Source organism: Bufo bufo, chromosome 1 (assembly GCF_905171765.1).
Source record: "Bufo bufo chromosome 1, aBufBuf1.1, whole genome shotgun sequence".
NCBI lineage: Eukaryota > Metazoa > Chordata > Amphibia > Anura > Bufonidae > Bufo > Bufo bufo.
Genome location: NC_053389.1, coordinates 483,083,968 through 483,106,968, shown reverse-complemented (window position 1 = coordinate 483,106,968; position 23,001 = coordinate 483,083,968). Strand labels below are relative to the sequence as shown.

The window sequence follows — 23,001 nt, the reverse complement described above, 5'->3', positions numbered from 1 at the left end:
CGACCTCTCTCCTCTGCCTGGGTGCCTGGGCCTAAATGTGTGACAGTGGCCTGTTCCAGTGGTGGGTGACGTGAAGCCTGATTCTCTGCTATGACATGAAGACAGATTCTGTGCTGACATAAGGCCAGATTCTCTGTTACGCGACCTCTCTCCTCTGCCTGGGTGCCTGGGCCTAAATGTGTGACAGTGGCCTGTTCCAGTGGTGGGTGACGTGAAGCCTGATTCTCTGCTATGACATGAAGACAGATTCTATGCTGACATAAGGCAAGATTCTCTGTTACGCGACCTCTCTCCTCTGCCTCGGTGGCTGGGCCTAAATATGTGACAGTGGCCTGTTCAAGTGGTGGGTGACGTGAAGCCTGATTCTCTGCTATGACATGAAGACTGATTCTGCGCTGACATAAGGCCAGATTCTCTGTAACGGGACCTCTCTCCTCTGCCTGGGTGCCTGGGCCTAAATGCGTGACAGTGGCCTGTTCCAGTGGTGGGTGACGTGAAGCCTGATTCTCTGCTATGACATGAAGACAGATTCTGTGCTGACATAAGGCCAGATTCTCTGTTACGGGACCGCTCTCCTCTGTCTGGGTGCCGGGGCCTAAATGTGTGACAGTGGCCTGTTCCAGTGGTGGGTGACGTGAAGCCTGATTCTCTGCTATGACATGAAGACAGATTCTGTGCTGACATAAGGCCAGATTCTCTGTTACGCGACCTCTCTCCTCTGCCTGGGTGCCTGGGCCTAAATGTGTGACAGTGGCCTGTTTCAGTGGTGGGTGACGTGAAGCCTGATTCTCTGCTATGACATGAAGACAGATTCTGTGCTGACATAAGGCAAGATTCTCTGTTACGCGACCTCTCTCCTCTGCCTGGGTGCCTGGGCCTAAATGTGTGACAGTGGCCTGTTCCAGTGGTGGGTGACGTGAAGCCTGATTCTCTGCTATGACATGAAGACAGATTCTGTGCTGACATAAGGCCAGATTCTCTGTTACGGGACCGCTCTCCTCTGTCTGGGTGCCGGGGCCTAAATGTGTGACAGTGGCCTGTTCCAGTGGTGGGTGACGTGAAGCCTGATTCTCTGCTATGACATGAAGACAGATTCTGCGCTGACATAAGGCCAGATTCTCTGTTACGGGACCGCTCTCCTCTGTCTGGGTGCCGGGGCCTAAATGTGCGACAGTGGCCTGTTCCAGTGGTGGGTGACGTGAAGCCTGATTCTCTGCTATGACATGAAGACAGATTCTGTGCTGACATAAGGCCAGATTCTCTGTTACGCGACCGCTCTCCTCTGCCTGGGTGCCTGGGCCTAAATGTGTGACAGTGGCCTGTTCCAGTGGTGGGTGATGTGAAGCCTGATTCTCTGCTATGACATGAAGACAGATTCTGTGCTGACATAAGGCAAGATTCTCTGTTACGCGACCTCTCTCCTCTGCCTGGGCCTAAATGTGTGACAGTGGCCTGTTCCAGTGGTGGGTGACGTGAAGCCTGATTCTCTGCTATGACATGAAGACAGATTCTGCGCTGACATAAGGCCAGATTCTCTGTTACGGGACCGCTCTCCTCTGTCTGGGTGCCGGGGCCTAAATGTGTGACAGTGGCCTGTTCCAGTGGTGGGTGACGTGAAGCCTGATTCTCTGCTATGACATGAAGACAGATTCTGCGCTGACATACGGCCAGATTCTCTGTTACGGGACCGCTCTCCTCTGTCTGGGTGCCGGGGCCTAAATGTCTGACAGTGGCCTGTTCCAGTGGTGGGTGACGTGAAGCCTGATTCTCTGCTATGACATGAAGACAGATTCTGTGCTGACATAAGGCCAGATTCTCTGTTACGCGACCTCTCTCCTCTGCCTGGGTGCCTGGGCCTAAATGTGTGACAGTGGCCTGTTTCAGTGGTGGGTGACGTGAAGCCTGATTCTCTGCTATGACATGAAGACAGATTCTGTGCTGACATAAGGCAAGATTCTCTGTTACGCGACCTCTCTCCTCTGCCTGGGTGCCTGGGCCTAAATGTGTGACAGTGGCCTGTTCCAGTGGTGGGTGACGTGAAGCCTGATTCTCTGCTATGACATGAAGACAGATTCTGTGCTGACATAAGGCCAGATTCTCTGTTACGCGACCTCTCTCCTCTGCCTGGGTGCCTGGGCCTAAATGTGTGACAGTGGCCTGTTCCAGTGGTGGGTGACGTGAAGCCTGATTCTCTGCTATGACATGAAGACAGATTCTATGCTGACATAAGGCAAGATTCTCTGTTACGCGACCTCTCTCCTCTGCCTCGGTGGCTGGGCCTAAATATGTGACAGTGGCCTGTTCAAGTGGTGGGTGACGTGAAGCCTGATTCTCTGCTATGACATGAAGACTGATTCTGCGCTGACATAAGGCCAGATTCTCTGTAACGGGACCTCTCTCCTCTGCCTGGGTGCCTGGGCCTAAATGCGTGACAGTGGCCTGTTCCAGTGGTGGGTGACGTGAAGCCTGATTCTCTGCTATGACATGAAGACAGATTCTGTGCTGACATAAGGCCAGATTCTCTGTTACGGGACCGCTCTCCTCTGTCTGGGTGCCGGGGCCTAAATGTGTGACAGTGGCCTGTTCCAGTGGTGGGTGACGTGAAGCCTGATTCTCTGCTATGACATGAAGACAGATTCTGTGCTGACATAAGGCCAGATTCTCTGTTACGCGACCTCTCTCCTCTGCCTGGGTGCCTGGGCCTAAATGTGTGACAGTGGCCTGTTTCAGTGGTGGGTGACGTGAAGCCTGATTCTCTGCTATGACATGAAGACAGATTCTGTGCTGACATAAGGCAAGATTCTCTGTTACGCGACCTCTCTCCTCTGCCTGGGTGCCTGGGCCTAAATGTGTGACAGTGGCCTGTTCCAGTGGTGGGTGACGTGAAGCCTGATTCTCTGCTATGACATGAAGACAGATTCTGTGCTGACATAAGGCCAGATTCTCTGTTACGGGACCGCTCTCCTCTGTCTGGGTGCCGGGGCCTAAATGTGTGACAGTGGCCTGTTCCAGTGGTGGGTGACGTGAAGCCTGATTCTCTGCTATGACATGAAGACAGATTCTGCGCTGACATAAGGCCAGATTCTCTGTTACGGGACCGCTCTCCTCTGTCTGGGTGCCGGGGCCTAAATGTGCGACAGTGGCCTGTTCCAGTGGTGGGTGACGTGAAGCCTGATTCTCTGCTATGACATGAAGACAGATTCTGTGCTGACATAAGGCCAGATTCTCTGTTACGCGACCTCTCTCCTCTGCCTGGGTGCCTGGGCCTAAATGTGTGACAGTGGCCTGTTCCAGTGGTGGGTGATGTGAAGCCTGATTCTCTGCTATGACATGAAGACAGATTCTGTGCTGACATAAGGCAAGATTCTCTGTTACGCGACCTCTCTCCTCTGCCTGGGCCTAAATGTGTGACAGTGGCCTGTTCCAGTGGTGGGTGACGTGAAGCCTGATTCTCTGCTATGACATGAAGACAGATTCTGCGCTGACATAAGGCCAGATTCTCTGTTACGGGACCGCTCTCCTCTGTCTGGGTGCCGGGGCCTAAATGTGTGACAGTGGCCTGTTCCAGTGGTGGGTGACGTGAAGCCTGATTCTCTGCTATGACATGAAGACAGATTCTGCGCTGACATAAGGCCAGATTCTCTGTTACGGGACCGCTCTCCTCTGTCTGGGTGCCGGGGCCTAAATGTGCGACAGTGGCCTGTTCCAGTGGTGGGTGACGTGAAGCCTGATTCTCTGCTATGACATGAAGACAGATTCTGTGCTGACATAAGGCCAGATTCTCTGTTACGCGACCTCTCTCCTCTGCCTGGGTGCCTGGGCCTAAATGTGTGACAGTGGCCTGTTCCAGTGGTGGGTGATGTGAAGCCTGATTCTCTGCTATGACATGAAGACAGATTCTGTGCTGACATAAGGCAAGATTCTCTGTTACGCGACCTCTCTCCTCTGCCTGGGCCTAAATGTGTGACAGTGGCCTGTTCCAGTGGTGGGTGACGTGAAGCCTGATTCTCTGCTATGACATGAAGACAGATTCTGCGCTGACATAAGGCCAGATTCTCTGTTACGGGACCGCTCTCCTCTGTCTGGGTGCCGGGGCCTAAATGTGTGACAGTGGCCTGTTCCAGTGGTGGGTGACGTGAAGCCTGATTCTCTGCTATGACATGAAGACAGATTCTGCGCTGACATACGGCCAGATTCTCTGTTACGCGACCGCTCTCCTCTGTCTGGGTGCCGGGGCCTAAATGTCTGACAGTGGCCTGTTCCAGTGGTGGGTGACGTGAAGCCTGATTCTCTGCTATGACATGAAGACAGATTCTGTGCTGACATGAAGCCAGATTCTCTGCTATGGCATGAAGAGACTGATTCTGTGCTGACATGAAGCCAGATTCTTTGCTATGGCATGAAGAGACTGATTCTCTGCTGACGTGAAGCCAGATTCTCTGCTATGGGACCTCTGTCCAATTGATATTGGGTCATTTTTATTTTTAAAATTTTTATTTTAATTAATTTCCCTATCCACATTTGTATGCAGGGGATTTACCTACATGTTGCTGCCTTTTGCAGCCCTCTAGCTCTTTCCTGGGCTGTTTTACAGCCTTTTTAGTGCCCAAAAGTTCGGGTCCCCATTGACTTCAATGGGGTTCGGGTTCGGGACGAAGTTCGGTTCGGGTTCGGATCCCGAACCCGAACATTTCCGGGAAGTTCGGCCGAACTTCTCGAACCCCAACATCCAGGTGTTCGCTCAACTCTACAGGCAACATTTTTCCAGTCTTCAACAGTCCAATTTTGGTGAGCTCGTGCAAATTGTAGCCTCTTTTTTCTATTTGTAGTGGAGATGAGTGGTACCCGGTGGGGTCTTCTGCTGTTGTAGCCCATCCGCCTCAAGGTTGTGCGTGTTGTGGCTTCACAAATGCTTTGCTGCATACCTCGGTTGTAACGAGTGGTTATTTCAGTCAACGTTGCTCTTCTATCAGCTTGAATCAGTCGGCCCATTCTCCTCTGACCTCTAGCATCCACAAGGCATTTTTGCCCACAGGACTGCCGCATACTGGATGTTTTTCCCTTTTCACACCATTCTTTGTAAACCCTAGAAAGGGTTGTGCGTGAAAATCCCAGTAACTGAGCAGATTGGGAAATACTCAGACCGGCCCGTCTGGCACCAACAACCATGCCATGCTCAAAATTGCTTAAATCACCTTTCTTTCCCATTCTGACATTCAGTTTGGAGTTCAGGAGATTGTCTTGACCAGGACCACACCCCTAAATGCATTGAAGCAACTGCCATGTGATTGGTTGACTAGATAATTGCATTAATGAGAAATAGAACAGGTGTTCCTAATAATTCTTTAGGTGAGTGTATATATATTTATACACACAACGAGGTAGACATGTATGATGTAACCAGCTGATTTTGTACGTTTCACTAACACATAAATATATATACGTGTGTGTGTATATATACATAAACTGCAATCATCATTCAGTATTCCAGTAAAAGGCCCCATCCATCACTACATTAGATACATTCCCCATCCATCACTGCATTACATACAGTACATTACTGGATAAGCTTTTACTTATCCAGGCCATTGTGAGATTTTCTCATCACATATTGTACTTTATGATAGTGGTAAAATTGATTTTTAAAAATGCCGTATTTTTTGCCCATAAGACGCACCTAGGTTTTTGAGGAGGAAAATAAGAAAAAAATTATTTTGAACCAAAAGGTGTCCTTTTGGTGGGTTTTAAACTAATGGTGGTCTGTGGATCACACTATTATGGGGAATCTGTGGATGACGCACTGTTATGGATCTGTGGAGGACACACTGTTATGGGGATCTGTGGATGGCACTTTTATGGGGGGATCTGTGGATGGTACTGTTATAGGGGGATCTGTGGATGGCACTTATGGGGGATCTGTGGATGGCACTTATGGGGGTTCTGTGGATGGCACTGTTATGGGGGCATCTGTGGATTACACTGGTATGGGGGCAACTATGGATGACACATATTTAGCATCTGCTCTGATAGCAGCAGGTTCTTTGTTTGCAGCAGGAATGTGTTCCCAGGAATGGGCCCCCACCAGACCGGGGCAACACCACAAATAAACTTAGACACCTCTGATAGCAGCAGGTTCTTTGTTTGCAGCAGGAATGTGTTCCCAGGAAATTAGAGCCGGACTGGGGGGCGGGAGCCTTTAGGGGAGGCAACCATGACGGGGGGGGGGGTTAGCGAGACCCCCCCACTTCCCCAGGGGTAGGGATTGGTTGATTTGATTTAGTGGGGGTGGCTAAGGGGTTAAACGAGGTGAGCAGCAGCCGATCAGGGGCCATTTTGTGGAGCAAGCGAACGAGCGCCAGTTCCTGACTCACCGGCATGGAGGAGATTATTCAAGAACTGCGGAGGGCGGCAGCGGAGCGTGGAGAAGAGTGGCTGCAGGAGCGGGTACAGCAGCTGCTGCGAGAGGAGGCGGAGGTTCCAGCTGTGCCTCTGCCTGTGGCATCCCAGCCGCGGCGGGCCAGGCCGCCGGCGCGCCCCAGCCCTGACATGGCGTCCCCTCAGGCTCAGCACCGGAAACGGAGCCCCACCAGGGACCCTTCACGCCGGGGGACAGCCGACACTGTTCCTCCCTGCACCCCCGGGCGTGGAAGGAATCCGAAGATTCGGCGGAGCCCACCTGCAGGCCGTACCAGGTCTGCCCGGCGGTCGACCCGGCGTTTGGACTCCGGACCGGGAACGGCGGCCCCAGCCCAAGGATCGGTGGCTGGGGGCCCTCTGCATGAAAAAGATGGAGGTCTATACGGGGCTGCTGCGGGGGAGGGGACCGCCTCCCCCGCAGCAGGCGCCTCCCCCGCCTCTGAAGATGGACGGATCAGGGGACATCTGGCTGAAGAAGATTCAAGGAGGCCGGGACGTCAGGATTCAGGATCTGCGGCTGGTGGGGTCACAGCACCCACGCAGCCAGGTGAGGCACCTTGGGGTTCTTTAGTACAGTTGGGGGTTGATTTAGCTGGCAGGGATGGGGGCTCCCAGTCATATTTAGGTAGGGGGTCCCAGTTGGATCTAGGTAGGGGTTTAGGTCAGTTGCTGGGAGGCTTGGCGGGTTTGGTCGCGGGGTTGGGTAGGGGGGGGGCTGTCGCCGTTACTGGCTTGGGTTGTTGGGGGCCTTGGCGGAGTTGGGTACGCTGGGGCAGGGGCTCCAGAGGCGCGGGCGAGTTCGGTCTCGGTGCAAACGCAGGCGGGGGGGCGGGGAGGAAGAGGTGGCGAGGTTGGATGACAGGGCTAAGGGTGAGGTGTATGTCTGTTTTGAGGGACTGTTGGGCGCCCATTTAAAACAGGAGTTGAGGGGAAAAATATGGAAAGGGGAGTATGTGGATATTTTTTCCCTGCTTCACTTAGAAAAAATTTATTTGGATAGGGCGAAGCGGGATGAGGGCAAGAAGGAGGAGGAAGAGAGACGGAGACACCGACTAATTCCGCGGATGTTTGCCAACCGGTTGCAGGCGTTTGCGATTTTGGCCAGTGTTATCGGGGAAAAGGAGCCGGAGTGCTGCTCCACGCTTTTTTGTTATCTTGATGTGATAGGGGAGGCGTATAGGGTGTATGGGGGGGTTGCGTGGCTGCGGTACGACGAGCAGTTCAGGCAGTGGAAGGCAGTGCGTCCGGGGATAAAATGGGATCACAAAGATATCGCCTTGTGGTTAAAGGTGACAGCGCTAGCTAGGGCTGGGCAGTCCTTTCGGGGGGAATCTAGTGGTGGGGGGCAGTCAGGATTTGCAGTGGCATCCGCAAAGGGGCTGTGCTTCCTTTTTAATGAGAGAAGTTGTAAGTTTGGGGCAAAGTGCAAGTTTAAGCATGAATGCTCCACTTGCGGTGGGTCACACGGAGCCTCGCGTTGTTTCCGGGGAGGTAAGCAGAGAGGAGCGGACGGTTTTGGAAAAGGGGGAGACGCCAGTGCGGCTGGAAAGGATGCGGCCTTACCTCGATAGGTACCCAGATAGGCTGGCGGCGGATCGTTGGAAGCGGGGTTTGCGTCAGGTTTTAGGATACCGTTTGATCAGTCCGGCGCTTGTTTAATTAAAAATTATTTGCGTTCGGCGTTGGAGCACCCGGGGGTTGTTACGGATAAGTTGGGGAATGAGGTTAAGTTAAGTAGGATGGCCAGCCCCTTTTCGGTGCCGCCTCCAGCGGACCTGCGTCTGTCTCCGCTGGGGGTTGGTCCCGAAGAAGGAGCCCAATAAATTCTGGCTGATTCACCACCTGTCCTTCCCATGGGGAACGTCGGTCAATGATGGCATAGACCCGGCTTTGTGTTCCGTGGTTTATACGTCATTTGACGTGGCAGTGGCATGGGTGAAGCGGTTTGGGAAAGGGGCGCTTATGGCAAAGACGGATATTGAAGCTGGGTTCCGTCTGCTGCCGGTGCACCCGGATAGTTTGCATCTGTTGGGGTGTTTTTGGATGGGGGGGGTTTTTGGATGGGGGGGTTTGTGGACCGTTGTTTGCCAATGGGTTGCTCCCTGTCCTGTGCGTATTTCGAGGCCTTTAGTTCTTTCTTGGAATGGGCGGTTAGGGATGCGTCAGGTTGTGACTCCATCATTCATTACCTGGATGACTTCCTTTGCGTGGGCCCAGCGAGTTCGAGAGTTTGTTCAGTTTTTCTAAATATGCTGTGTGGGGTGTTTGGGCGGTTTGGAGTTTCGTTGGCGGGGGAAAAGACGGTGGGGCCTAAAACTGAATTGAGTTTTTTGGGGATCGTGATTGATTCGGAGCGGATGGAGTGTAGGCTGCCATCGGATAAATTGGAGGATTTGAGGAAGGAGGTGGCCAGGGCGGGACGGTTGGAGAAAATAAAGCTTAGGGAACTTCAGTCGCTCCTTGGTAAGCTGAACTTCGCATGCAGGATCATGCCTATGGGCAGGATCTTTTGTAGGCGATTGGCGGGGGCGACATCCGGGGTGCGGGCCATGCATCATTTCATTAGGTTGGGCCAGGCGTTGAAGGTGGATCTAGCAGTTTGGGGTTCGTTTTTGGATAGGTATAACGGGAGGTCGTTTATGGGGGAGGTGGTTGATGCGGTGGATTTTGAGTTGTTTTCAGATGCGGCTGGGGGTTGCGGGTTCGGCGTGTACTGTGGTGGTCAATGGTGCGCGGGAGTGTGGCCCGATAGCTGGGTTCAGAGGGGTTGGGTACGCAATCTGGCCTTATTGGAACTTTTCCCGATTGTGGTGGCGGTAATGTTGTGGGGCGAATGTTTCCGGGACAAAAAAGTTTGGTTTCATTGTGACAACTTGGGGGTAGTTCAGGCGGTTAACGGTTTGTCGGTCTCATCGCCATTGGTGATTCGGTTGTTGCAGAAGTTGGTGCTGGAGTGCCTGGTACTTAATGCTTGGGTGGTGGCTGTGCATGTGCCTGGGGTTGACAACTGTATTGCTGATGCTCTCTCTTGTTCACAGTGGGACCGTTTTCGTCAGCTAGCTCCGGGCGCGTCGGAGGTGGGGGTGGAATGTCCAGCCTCGCTGTGGAACATTCTGGAGTCGCAGTAGCGGGTCTTATTCGATCATCTTTGGCACCTGGTACGTGGGAAAAGTATTCAAAGGTCTGGGAGTGTTGAGAACAGTGGAAGGGGAGTCTGGGGGTGGGCGACGAGGATTTGTAGATTCCAATGTTGTTGTTTATTGGGCATTGCAAAGATGAGGGTTGGTCCGTTTCTAGGATGAATAGTTGCTTGGCAGGGCTGGTTTTTGGTTTTAGGCTCAGGAATTTAAGGGACGTGACTAAATCGTTTTTGGTGGCGCGGGCCATGAAGGGTTGGCGGCGGGAGAAGGCAGGGGTAGACTCTCAGCGGCCTGTGTCATTTACGTTGCTAATTAAGCTGGGGGAGCAGTTGGGGAAGGTCTGCAGGTCTGTGGGGGAAGTAAAGTTATTTAGGCTGGCGTTTTCGTTGGCGTTTTTTGGAGCGTTGCGGCTTGGAGAATTGGTTAGCCCGACAGTGAATAGAAAAGGGGGGTTGTTTAGAGATGATGTTGATGTGTGGCCTGATAGGGTGGAATTCGTGATTAGGCGATCTAAGAACGATATGGAAGGAAAAGGGCGGCGGGTTGTTTTGTTTGCAATCCCGGGTTGTTTGATGTGCTCGGTGCGTTGCGCGTAGGATTTCATGGGGGACAGGGTGGGAGAAGGGTGCAATCTGTTATTGGTTCACGATGATGGTTCTTTTCTTTCTCGATTCCAGTTTGCGGCAGTTTTTAAGAGGTGTTTGGTTGGGTTGGGTGTGGGGGAGTTAGGTTTTTCCAGCCACTCGTTTAGAATCGGGGCGGCGACGGAGGCAGCTAAATGGGGGTAAGGGGACGACATCATAAAGAGGATCGGTAGGTGGGAATCGATACGGTTTAGGTCATACGTAAGACCAGAGGGTGTGATTGGGTGAGGAAAAAGGGGAAAAGGTGTTCTGTAGGTGGGTGGCATGGTTACTTCTTGTTTTTCTTTTGTTTCTTTTGTCGTTGCAGGTTCGGACCCAGCGTTGGTTTGGCTGTTGGGTCACTCGTATGTGTGGTGGGGAGCTGCCAGGGCTGCGGTTAGGCCAGACGGATTACAGCTCGGGTTGGCTCGTGACATGGCGGTGGTAAGGTGGATTGGCAGGCGGAAGATGATGTGGAGTGGGGTTCTTCTGGAGTTTAATAGATTTGTTAGGCAGGACAGGGCACCGGATGTTTTGGTGCTACATGTAGGGGGGAATGATTTGGGGGGTAGGCCCTTTAGGGAGTTGGTGAGAGATGTAAAATTCGATTTGTTAAGGTTATGGGCGTTCTATCCGGGAATGATCACGGTATGGTCAGACATTGTGCCGCGAACGGTTTGGCGGGGAGCTCGGTCGATGGAGAGTTTGAACAAGGCCCGGGTAAAGGTTATTAGGGCTATTGGGAGGTTTATGGTGAGGAATGGGGGGTTAGCGGTGAGGCATAGAGATCTGGAGGGGGGTGTTGGGGGATTTTGGCACAGTGACGGGGTGCACCTCAGCGCCCTAGGTTTGGATATGTGGAGCTTGGCAATACAGGAGGGCATGGAGATTGCGGTTCAGGTGTTGAGGGAAATAAAGCCTGTGCGTTTGTGGCGGTGGGAGGTCCTGGGAGTCGGTGTGATTTGAGGGTAATGAGGATGGGAGGGCCCTACAGGTGGGGCTGGACTCCCAGGATTGTTGGGTGGATGTGGCGTAACTGTCAGGGTGAGCCATCAGGGGTGCCTCTGAGCTAGTGGTCAACGGCTGGGGGTAAGTCGGCTCACCTCGGCACAGTGGTTTTGGGTTTTAGGGCTTCAAGGACCTCCCCCTCGGAAAAAAGGGACATGTGTTTTTTGGTTGGCATTTATGAGGTTAACAGTGTTATAATATTTTATATAATATTTTATGTATGTTTGTAATAAATCGGTTGCTGTGGCCAAAATTAATCCAAAGAAGCAGTGTCAGTGTCTTTATAGGGGTAGAGAGGGTTGAGGGAGGCAGATTGTTTGAGGTGGGGTGGAGGTATGACTATAGGGGTTGAGTGGTATTAACCAGTACCTCCGTCATGGGCCCCCACCAGACCGGGGCAACACCACAAATAAACTTAGATACATCTGACAGCAGCATGTTCTTTGTCTAGAGCAGGAATGTGTTCCCAGGAATGGGCCCCTACCAGACTAGGGCAACACCACAAATAAATATAGACACCTCTGACAGCAGCAGGTTATTCATCTAGAGCAGGAATGTGCTCCCATGCATACAAAATGCAAAATTTTCTGTTGAAATTGTTTTCTTTTCAAAGGTATTTTAACTTTGTAAAGCCCACAATAAATTTGTACAAATTTAGTTCTTCACGCCGCCCGCATCGGTCTGCTCTCAGTTTCCATATCGGGTACATAGAGTCTGGAACAGAACACTGCGGTAACGAAGCCTGCCGCGCCGTGTGCTGATTCCTCCAAGCCAGAGGGCAGCAGGACTGGCGGGGTTTAGCAGCGGTTCTCTCATCCTCCTTTTGTCTGTGGTTTTCGGGGATCCCTGGTGTTGTCCGTGGTTGGGGGGAGGAGACCAAGGACAACATTCTCCTGGGTGATGAGCAGGAGCCAGGGCACTCCACCGCTTCCAATTTAGCGCAAATGGGTGCCTTCATGCTCCAGTGTTTGAAGAGGGACCCCAGTATAAAAAGCATAAAGGGCAAGGATTAGTACTGGGTGGAAACATACTTAGACCCCCGGTGCAAACACAAAATGGCGGACATGTTACCAGCATCACAGAGGGCTGTCAGAATGCATAATTTCCAGGCCTCTCTGCAAGAGATGCTGCATTCTGCTGTTGCGGGCGCTGGCAGAGGAATTTCCACCCACAGCGAAACAGGTGCAGGTACAAATCCTACCGCGCCTGCAAGAAGAAAGCGGTTTGAAGATGTGTTGGCCACTTCGGATATGAGATCATTCTTGCAGCCAAACCATCAACAGCCGCCCTCTGGATCCAGCCTCAGGGAACGCCTAGAACGACAAGCGTCCGACTACATCAGGTTAACGGCCGATGTGGATGCTCTGAGAAGCGAGGAACCCCTGGACTACTGGGTGTGCAAGCTTGACCTGTGGCCAGAGCTGGCACAATTTGCCATGAAACTCTTGGCTTGCCCCTCGTCGAGTGTCCTGTCCAAAAGGACGTTCAGTGCAGCAGGGGGGAATCGTGACCGATAAGCGCACTCGCTTAGCTCACAACAGTGTGGACTACCTAACATTTATAAAAATGATTGAGGCATGGATCTCGGAGGAATTCAACACTTGTGACGACCACGTGTAATTGAATTTCCTTATGCCATCCTGCACTTATCCGCCACCACACAGAACAAAGGATGGTCTTTGTCTTATGTATATACAGCAGCATAAAAGGCCTTTCCTGTCAGATGAATGCCTATTTTTTTGGGCCTGTACTGGCCTACAGTAAAATTTTTAGCCGGTGACTGGCTAATGTACCTCCAGCCAGATCATCACAAGTTCTTTTCTGTCAGATGAATGCCTAATTTTTGGAGCCTGTACTGGCCTACAGTAAAATATTTAGCCCGTGACTGGCTAATGTACCTCCAGCTATATCATCACAAGTTCTTTTCTGTCAGGTGAATGCCTAATTTTTGGGGCCTGTACTGGCCTACAGTAAAATTGTTATCCGCTGACCGTCTAATATACCTCCAGCCACATAATCACTTGTTCTTTTCTGTTAGGTGAATGCCTAATATTTGGGGCCTGTACTCCAGTAGCCTACAGTAAAATTTTTAGCCGGTGCCCCCCTTATGTACCTCCAGCAACATAATCACAAGTTCTTTTCTGTCATGTGAATGGCACATTTTTGGGGCCTGTACTCCAGTGGCCTACAGTAACATTTTTAGCCGGTGCCTGCCTAATGTACCTCCAGCCACATCATCACAAGTTCTTTTCTGTCAGGTGGATGCCTAATTTTTGGGGCCTGTACACCCGTGGTCTAAGACAAAATTTTTCTAGGCTCCAGCAGGGCACATTTTTGAGAGTTTTCCTTTAAAATGCGTAAAAATGTCCCCAGATTAAAATACATATTTTTGTGGTAATTTTTGCAAATGATCCCCCTCTGGTATGTCACTGTCCATGTTGTGAGACTATTTGTGCACTTCTAGTAAGTATTTGGTGGCTGAAAATATGATCTGGAGGTTTTTCAGGTTCACCAGCCATTAAAGTGAATGGGGCCCGCCACGAACGCACACCGTTCGCGAATATTTGAAACGTCCCGGCCGATGTTCGTCCATCACTAGTATCATACAGTCGTTATCCCACTCTTAAAAATGAGATTAGAGATGACTCTATGTTCTGCTGACAATAGCATCTTAATGGTTACACAGAGTGAAGAGGCAATGCAATCATGGGGTGCAGTAATGGGTTTAAATGGGAGCCAATGGACTAACAAAGACATCTGCCATGTGTATGCTTAATACATTGACACTTCAATACTGAAGGATTTCAGGATATTAAATATTATACTGTATATTAAAATAATGGGGTTGTCCTATTCAATAAAACTCAGGCACCCCTGTATAAGTGATAAAATAACAAAAGAAGCGATACTTGCCCTTTTTCTACCCTGCCGGTTCCAAAGATGTGCTCTAGTCCTCCCCTCACTAATGTCATCTTCCTGGCTGTAGTGGTAACATTACATACACATAGGTTACTCTGCAGCCAATCATTGGCCTCAGAATCACATGGGGAAGGAATGCTGAGTCCAGTGACCTGTTGCACGGGGACCTGTGTTCATGGAATATAGAAGACAATGCACTTAAATAATTATTAGATTTACTAACTATTTTAGTGCCCTAGTTTCTATACTGCTACCCTACTAGAGAGCACCAGTTTATCCAACCCAAAGTGCCAGCCATTAAAATGTCTTTGTTCATGGACCACCACTGCTGTAGTCAAGAAAAAAAAAGCAAAGGGAAAGCCCAAAGCTCATTGCTGGAAGAGGCAAGGGACAAGAATAGTAAATATGGCTTTTTTAGTTACTTTAGCTCATTTACAGGGGCTGCCCCAATTTCAAACAACTTGACCTCTAAGTACCGTATTGTTCGCCCCCTTAAGATGCACTTTCGGGTTCGTACCGAACATTAGGATTTTTGGACCCCGGACCTGAACCCGAACATTTCGGTAAAAGTTCGGGTTCGGTGTTCGTCTATTTTATGGCGCTTTTTGAAAGGCTGTAGAGCAGCCAATCAACAAGTGTTTAACTCTGTGCCCTTAGAAGCCATCACAGCCATGCCTACTAATGGCATCGCTGTGATTGGCCAGTGCAGCATGTGACCCAGCCTCTATATAAGCTGGAGTCACATAGTGCTGCAGGTCACTCTGCTGTTACTAGTGTAGGGAGAGGATGCTGCTGCTGTGAGGGAGAGAATAGAAAATAATCTGTAACCAGAAGAGCTTGTTAACTCAGCGATCAACCTAGATTTAGTTTTGTGGGTGTAGTGCACAACCTTTTTACCTTGCCCTTAACCCAGTGACACAGAAAAATAACTTTTATTCATCTGTTAGTTAGATGGGCGGCGGAAGACATTTTATGCAAGCTCAGTGCACCAGCACAGCATATGTTTTTTTGTGACAATCAAATCCAAGCTTGAAATACTGCAATAATAATCTGTGTTAAAAAAAATCACCCATTTTTGGCAATATCCTACCTCTGGTGCCTTTGCAACATTTGTCAGTGTGCAATTTAAGCTAGAAATACAGCAATAATTTTCTGGGTTTTAAAAAACACCCTTTTTGGGCAATACCCTCCATCTTGGGCCTCTGCCGCATTAGTCAGTGTGCAATTTAAGCTAGAAATATAGCTATAATTTTCTGGGTTTTAAAAAACACCCTTTTTGGGCAAAATACTTAACTTGCGGCCTTGTCTGCATCTGTACGTGTGAAATTCAAGCGTTATATACTGCTTTCAGCGTTCTCACCCTTCTGCTGCTCGCCTGTCAGCGCTGCAGCATAACTTCGGCCTTCCCGCTCACCGCCTCATATGCGACGTGCCCACAAGGTAGAACTCCACCTTGCACATGCTGGCCAGACTGTGCAAGCAGCATTAGGCGATAGTGGAGTTTCATCTGCAGCACGCACGGGTGAGTCGCTCAGCGGAACAGCACCACTTCACCACCAATGACTGGGTCTCCATGCGAGACCTGTGTTTCTTGTTGCGCTGTTTCGAGTACTCCACCAACATGGCCAGTGCCGATAATGCCGTTCTCAGCGTTACTATCCCACTTCTATGCCTCCTTGAAAAAACGCTCCTGGCGATGATGGAAGAGGATGTGGCACAGGAGGAGGAAGAGGAATCATTTTGTAGGGTTTCTGGCCAGTCATTCCCAAGTGGCTCCGAGGGTGGGTTCCTGCACCCACAAACCCAAGGTATACAATTGTCCAGCCAGGGCACAGTTCTGGAGGATGACGAGGTGGAGGATGAGGAGGAGGAGATGGAGAAGCAGGAACCGTGTTCACAGCAAGGTGGCACCCAAACCAGCTCATGGCCATCACTGGTGCGTGGCTGGGGGGATACACATCAGACAGACGATACACCTCCCACAGAGGACATCTTTTCGTTGCCTCTGGGAAGCCTGGAACACATTAGCGATTACATGCCGCAGTGTCTCCTCAACGACCGCCGAGTTGCCCACATTCTAACTTGTGCTGATTACAGGGTGGCCACGCTGCTGGATCCCCATTACAAGGACAAAGTACCGTCCTTAATTCCGCCACTGGAGCCTGATCGTAAGATGCGCGAGTACAAGTGCACGCTGGTAGACGCGCTGCTGGTGACATTCCCACTTGACAACAAGGGCACAGTGGAAGCACAAGGCGAAGGCAGAGGAGGAGGAGGAAGAGGTCGCCAACGCAGCTGGGGCACCACCAGCACCTCAAAAGGCAGGGTTAGCATGGCCGAAATGTGAAAAAGCTTTGTCAGCATGCCACAACAACCAGCACCACCAGCTGATATGGAACGTCTTAGCAGGAGGCAGCATTTCACCAACATGGTGGAGCAGTATGTGTGCACACGCCTACACGTACTGAATGACGGGTCTGCCCCCTTCAACTTCTGAGTCTCCAAATTGGGCACATGGCCTGAGCTTGCCCTTTACACCTTGGAGATGCTGGCCTGCCCTGCATCCAGTGTACTGTCTGAACGTGTGTTTAGCACGGAAGGGGGCGTTATCACAGACAAAGGCAGCCTCCTGTCCACACCCAATGTGGACAAGCTCACGTTCATTAAAATGAGCCAAGCATAGATCCCACAGGACTTGTCCAGACCTTGTACAGAATAGTCATGTACCAGCCATTGTTATACTATAGCGCAATTGCTCATTGTTGTATTTTGAATATTTCACACTCTTTTGCAGTGTACCCTAATAAAATATAAAATAAAAAAATAAATAAAATAAAACCAGTGTTGGCTACCTCGTCCTCCTCCACCGCCGCTTCCACCTACACCGCTAGGTCCACAGCCTCCTCAAACTCCTACTCCATATGGACCTCCACCTCATAAATCAAGTTCATTTTTTTTAATTTGTACGTATTTTATTTTATGTCATTTCACTAATTTGTCTGTTACATTTTCGGGTGAAATTCACCACTTTTTGGGTGTGATATACCCCTGCTCTACCTAGTAGACAGCTAACATTTCACTAATTTGTCTGTTACATATTCGGGTGTATTTCACCAATTTTTGGGTGTGATATACTCGGCTATACCTAGTAGACTGGTAAAAAAAAATCATTAATTTGTCACATATTCAGGTGAAATTCACTAATTTTTGGCTGTGATATACCCCTGCTCTACCTAGTATACAGGTTTATAAGTTTCCCTAATTTTTCTGTTACATTCTTGGGTGACATTTAAAATTTTTTGCCGTGAATAAACCCCTGCTCTGCATAAGTGACAGGGACCGAAATTTTAAAAAATCATCTGTTCCATTGGTGGGTGACATTAACCCATTTCTGGCTATGAAAAACCCCTGATCTGCATAGGTGACAGGGAATTAAATTTGTAAAATTCATCTTTAATTGGCCCTTTCATTTGATCCTTCTGCTTTAATAACTTGTCCCACATTTCAGCTCGATCACATTGCAGCCATTGACCTCCCTTGGATGTGGTATCCCTTTCTCACGATCCCTCTACGGCGTGGAACCCTGATTCCCCGATAACCGTGATCAACATGGTAAGCTCAGAAAAGAACATCGAAAGTTGATAGAGAATATATCCAAATGGAGCGTGGACATCACGGGGACATGCAATCAGGCAAAAGTTATCTAGAGTCAACAAAGCGGCAGCCGGGTCTCACCTGTGTAACGTTTCCAAATCCAAAATACCCCAGTGACATTCCCTATAATTTTTTATTAATCATTCCAATAACAGGGCATCTTAAGAGTCCTGTATTGTTATTTATCGTCACTACCTCCCTGAGTCGGGAGTGAGTAATTGCCGTGCGCCCTCTCCTTTCCTTCAATTCTTCTGCTTTAAAAATTTGTCCCACATTTCCGCTCGATCACAATTAAATTTCATCCATTGATCTCCCTTTGATGTGGTCTCTCTTTCTCACCCTCCCTCTCTGGCGTTGAACCCTGATTCGCCGCTAACCGTGATCAACATGGTAGGCGTAGAAAAGAACATCGAAAGTTGATAGAGCAGATATCCAATTGGATCGTGAACATCACGGGGACGTGCGACATGGTGGGGCAGTATGTTTGCACATACCTACACGAACTGACTGATTGGTCTGCCCCCTGCAACTTCTGGGTCTCTAAATTGGGCACATGGCCTGAGCTTGCCCTTTATGCCTTGGAGGTGCTGGCCTGCCCTGCAGCCAGTGTATTGTATGAACGTGTGTTTAGCACGACTGGAGGGGGTTATCACAGGTTATATCTCCCAATGTTTTGGGGTGTACCCTAATTTAAAAAAATAAAAATAAATTTTAAACCAAAAAGCAGTGTAGGCCACATCCACCATCTCCTCAACCTCCTACTCTAAATGGACCTCGTCCTCCTAGATCAAGATTATTATTTTTTATTTTTACGTATTTTATGTAATTTAAAGTCATTTAACAGGAGGTGTGAAATGTGTGGCACATAGGGCACCTACCCTGGCTAATGTCCTCAGCCCAAGTTTATTTCAGGACAAAAAAACTTCTAGGCCAACTTGGATTGTAAGTTATCATTGTGGACATGGCAAATGTATATGCTGTGATCACATGAAGAAGGGCAGGTTTTTTTGATCCACCGCAAATAAAAAACAATGAGTTCAAATCCTATTTAAATTGTAATACAAAATTTGTGGTGTATCTTATTACTTGTGAACTATGTGAACTGCAATATGTCGGATGCACGACTAACCCTATCAAGACAAGAATCCGCAAGCATATTTCAGATGTGTCGCATTACAAAAACCGCAATGTGTCGGCTGCCAGTCTACACTTTACGGTAGTACATGGTGGTGACACATCCAGGTTGCAGGCACAGGGTATTGAGAGGGTTACTGTTCCCATTAGGGAAGGAGACCATAGAAAGCTCCAAAATAGAGAAGCTTTTTGGATATTCCAGCTTGATACATGCCATCCTAATGGTTTGAACAAAAGGCATGACCTCATATTGCAGTACTGTGATAGGACCCCCAATCAAGATTTTTGTATGGTTATCGAGTATTTTTATATATATGTATACACATGATATTCTTATCCTGGATTTAATTGGTGCTATTGTAACTTTTGTTAAGGTGGAACATGTGTTTTAGATTGCGCACTGGGCTCACCAATCACGGTTAACAATTGATCAGGTGTTTGGTGAGCATATAGTGCACAGTCATTTGAGAGTCTCTTGTGTCATGAGTACGGAACTAAAGACAAGGGTCTGAAACGTGTAGGAGAGACTGCCCTGTATAGGAAGTTTTTATCGCTACAATAAAGTATATCTACCTTTGCTACAAGACTGAGCTGGACTTCCCGTTTTTGTTTTTGAATACTAATCAGTCGGGTCAAGGAGCTGCCTCTGTGCTCAGGGCAAGGAGGAGCAGGTGAGAGCTGCCTTTTCTTCTCTATGCAAAGATTTTTTTTATATGTTTTGGACAAATTGAGTACAACTGACCCCAGAGCCATTTTACTGCCCATGTTGGCTGGCAAAACCACGTAGGAGAAAAAAAAAGGCATAGTTACATAACACGAAAGAGGCTCAGAGGCTGACAGACAACCTGGATCAGTCAGGGGTCAGCAGAGAGGGGAGTGCCTGTGCAGAATGAGCAGAACGCCATTCTGCATTGTACTTGGGACCTGGAAAGATGATATATGTGATAGGGAAAGTATAAGAAGATTATTGGAAGAAAAAATAGATATATTTGGAAATTTGCGGTATATTAAAGGGGTATGACTAGGGAAATAGAGTGAGGGAGTGAGAGCTGGTCACTATAAGGTGTATTTGCTGGCAGGCTACTGTCAGCTCAGCTTCTGGCAACTATGGTGGTAGTTCTACATTACAGATTCCTGCACTTCCATACAAATAACATTTTTGCAAGCACTGAGGAATTGCCCTTTTTTTTGTAACCAGTTTCTATTTACCGTAATTGGGCATTGCACATCAGAAACACAACTTATATTACGGAAGGCATTATTGCATTAGAGCAGCTAGTTTAAAAGATGCTAAACATCATTGCAAATAAACTGTATTAGTGAACAAGTGTTATTTGCTAAAAATAAATGTTCAATTATTTTAACACAATAATAATATGGCATGTATAATGTCATTATTATAGCTACTGAACGAGGTGTACATTGCTGTGATGGTGGATACGATACAGCAGCAAACACATTTCACATTAGAAACAGAAATGATATCCATGTTACTGGAGGATTTATTGCATCTCAGCAAAATACTTTTCACATAACTGCAAAAAAAATTGCATTGTCACACGTGTTTTACTGAAGGGTCTGTATTATGGCATCAGAATGTGTAGTTCAAACACATTTTACTGCAAAAATTGCATTATTGTAAGTTGTCAATACCAGTGTGTGGTGTGTTTGTAGAAGGAGAGGAATTCAGGACATTTAATTGCACCTCTGTCTTTAAATTCCAGAAAAAAAATATTTGCCATTTGGTCAGTACCATTTAATAATCAGTGTGTACCAAACCTGGGACTTTTCATTTATAGGTCTCATAATAAAATGCCTGGAAAAAGGCACACTGCAAATCAATTGACCCATGCCTCGTCCTCCCAGAGTCAGAATGTGGGAAGTATCAGCACCTGCTATCCATCCAGTAGTAGTATTAGTAATAGTAGTTGTGAGGAACCGGTTTTATATCTGCGACTATGGGACCAAGGCAGACATGCCCATGGTCTTTTTTTGGGGGATCGGGTGCCAGGAAGGGGAGAAACAAAGATCTCCCAGGCAGGAACCCAATAACGGCGCCATGTTTGGTCTCCACCTGTAGCCGGAACCCTGGCGGATCTGTTGGTTTGCAGAACGATCTTCCTGTGACCTTCCGGTCTGGGGCTATGGGCCATAATGGGTTTTATGGGTCTTTGGCTACCAGGACAAGGAAGGGAGGATGGACTTCTCCCAGAGGGAGAGAGGGGAGTGACCGACTACAGGTGAAAAGGCCCATGTAGGCCAGAGGCCAGTGTCTTTCACTGAAGTGGGTCACATCAAGTAATGTATTTGGAGGGACTATGGACAAACTGCTTATATCACTGCCCCCATGTGACTACAGCAACCCAGAATTAATCATAACCCAAAGGACTACTCATCCATCTGGTAACTGACCCTTGTTCTGTTTAACTCTGTTGTATCATACTACCTGTACAGTATTTACGCATCCGACCACTGTATATATTCTCTGTGTGTATCGTGTATTGTCTAGTGTGCCCTTAAGGCAATTAAATATATAATTTAATCTTCTGTTGTTCTTGTATCTCGGTCCACGAATTCCCACGTCCGTGTTTTGGCAAAGTTATACGCTACTGCGGGTTGGTTTCTCACCCTGCGGGTTGGTTTCTTAGCAGACAGGGCTTATATCAAATGAGGAACTGGTGGCAGTCTACCGGGCAGAGAAAGCTCTGTTTCACTGGGGCAGTGAAAAGGCTCTCTCAGCTTGTCAGGGTTGTGAGCGAGTGTGGAGTTATGCTGGAGGCCACGTAGACCACTGTGTCTCACCCCCTGCCTCCCTGTGCCCGCGTGGACAGGAGGCGTGTAAACTGTACCAAGCTGACCTTACGTGCTCCAAGGGACGGTGTAATGTCACGTCTTGGAAACCAGTGACTGAACCGTATCTCATGAGCTCGACGTGGTTGATGTCAAGCTGGGCCACGAGGTACGGTGTTCGTCACAGTAGTAGTAAACCATAGTTCTCCCTGGCTTCAGAAAGGCGCAACATTGTTATTGAGGACAAAGAGGATGAGATTGTGGACTGAATGGATTACTCCTCCTCTCAGTCACATCAGGATGACGTGGAGATCACCTCTGAGTCTGAAACCATGTATTGGAGCCAGAGGTCACAGCGTTCCTCCTGCTCCTCATCCTTGCAACCCCAGAGAAGCCTTTTTGTTTAAGTTGCATCCTCTCTGTCTTCATTGCCCCCTCCTAGTGGGAACTTTCTTTTTTCCTAACCAGAGGCAACAAAACTCCACCACATACTATGGAAGATACTCAAGAGAGTCCCCCTGTTAATGACTTGTGTGAAAGCAGTCAGCGTTTGGAATTCCATGAGGAGGCGGTTCAGGGGAATGAGGGGCACCACATGCTTAGCTGTGTTGGAGGTAGTGCCACTTTTAGTTGGACGGGATCTGGGAGTTGGAATGAGGTCCTGAGGAGGAGGTCACATCAGAGGAGAAGAGTGGTGGCTTTTGTAGCAATAAAGAGCAGAGACAATGTATGGGCAAAATCTCCCAAAAAGTGGCAGAGCCAAATCTGCTGCTATTTTGGTCAGCTTGGAAATTGTGATGCTGCTGATACTGTGGACTTAAAACATCCCAGACTTAGGCCAAGCTTATCTGCCTCCCATATGGTAGTTTTTCTCCCCAAGGCCAGCACACAAAACCACAGCCTTGTGTAAGATCTGCAGGATAAAAATAAGCCATGGGCAAACACAAACATAGGTACCATGGCTATACTGCAGCACATTAGGTTGCATCACTGAATCCTATGGGTAAATACAACTGGCCAGAATTTCGAATCAGAACAAGTCTGTTCTCCTCCCAAACTTCTTTGTGGCATCCAGCCCACATCCCCAAGCAGTAGTGTTATCATCACCAGCTGTTTCTTCTATACCCCATCCATCAATAACTGAATGTGTGGTCATGTGAAGACTATTCTCAACCAGTAATTAGCTTGCGTGCAAGCTAAACTCCCTTGTGGCTACGTTGCTGCCATATTACTTAGTTGTGGTAAATATGGTAAAATTTAATATTTAGCCACAGCTTCTGCCATATTCCATTACTGAGACTTCTGGCCAGGCACCC

At 48.7% G+C, this 23,001-nt stretch overlaps 1 protein-coding gene across 1 annotated transcript in view; it reads left to right on the top strand.

Annotated features, from left to right (window-relative positions):
* Window positions 1-6,375: 6,375 nt before the first annotated feature.
* Window positions 6,376-23,001, top strand: part of LOC120985170 (cyclin-dependent kinase 5 activator 2-like) — a 48,014-nt gene continuing 31,388 nt past the window's right edge. The window contains exons 1-2 of the mRNA XM_040413491.1: window positions 6,376-6,964; window positions 9,456-9,575. Of these exons, the coding sequence (XP_040269425.1) occupies window positions 6,376-6,964; window positions 9,456-9,575 (709 nt within the window). The remainder of the gene's footprint in view (window positions 6,965-9,455; window positions 9,576-23,001) is intronic.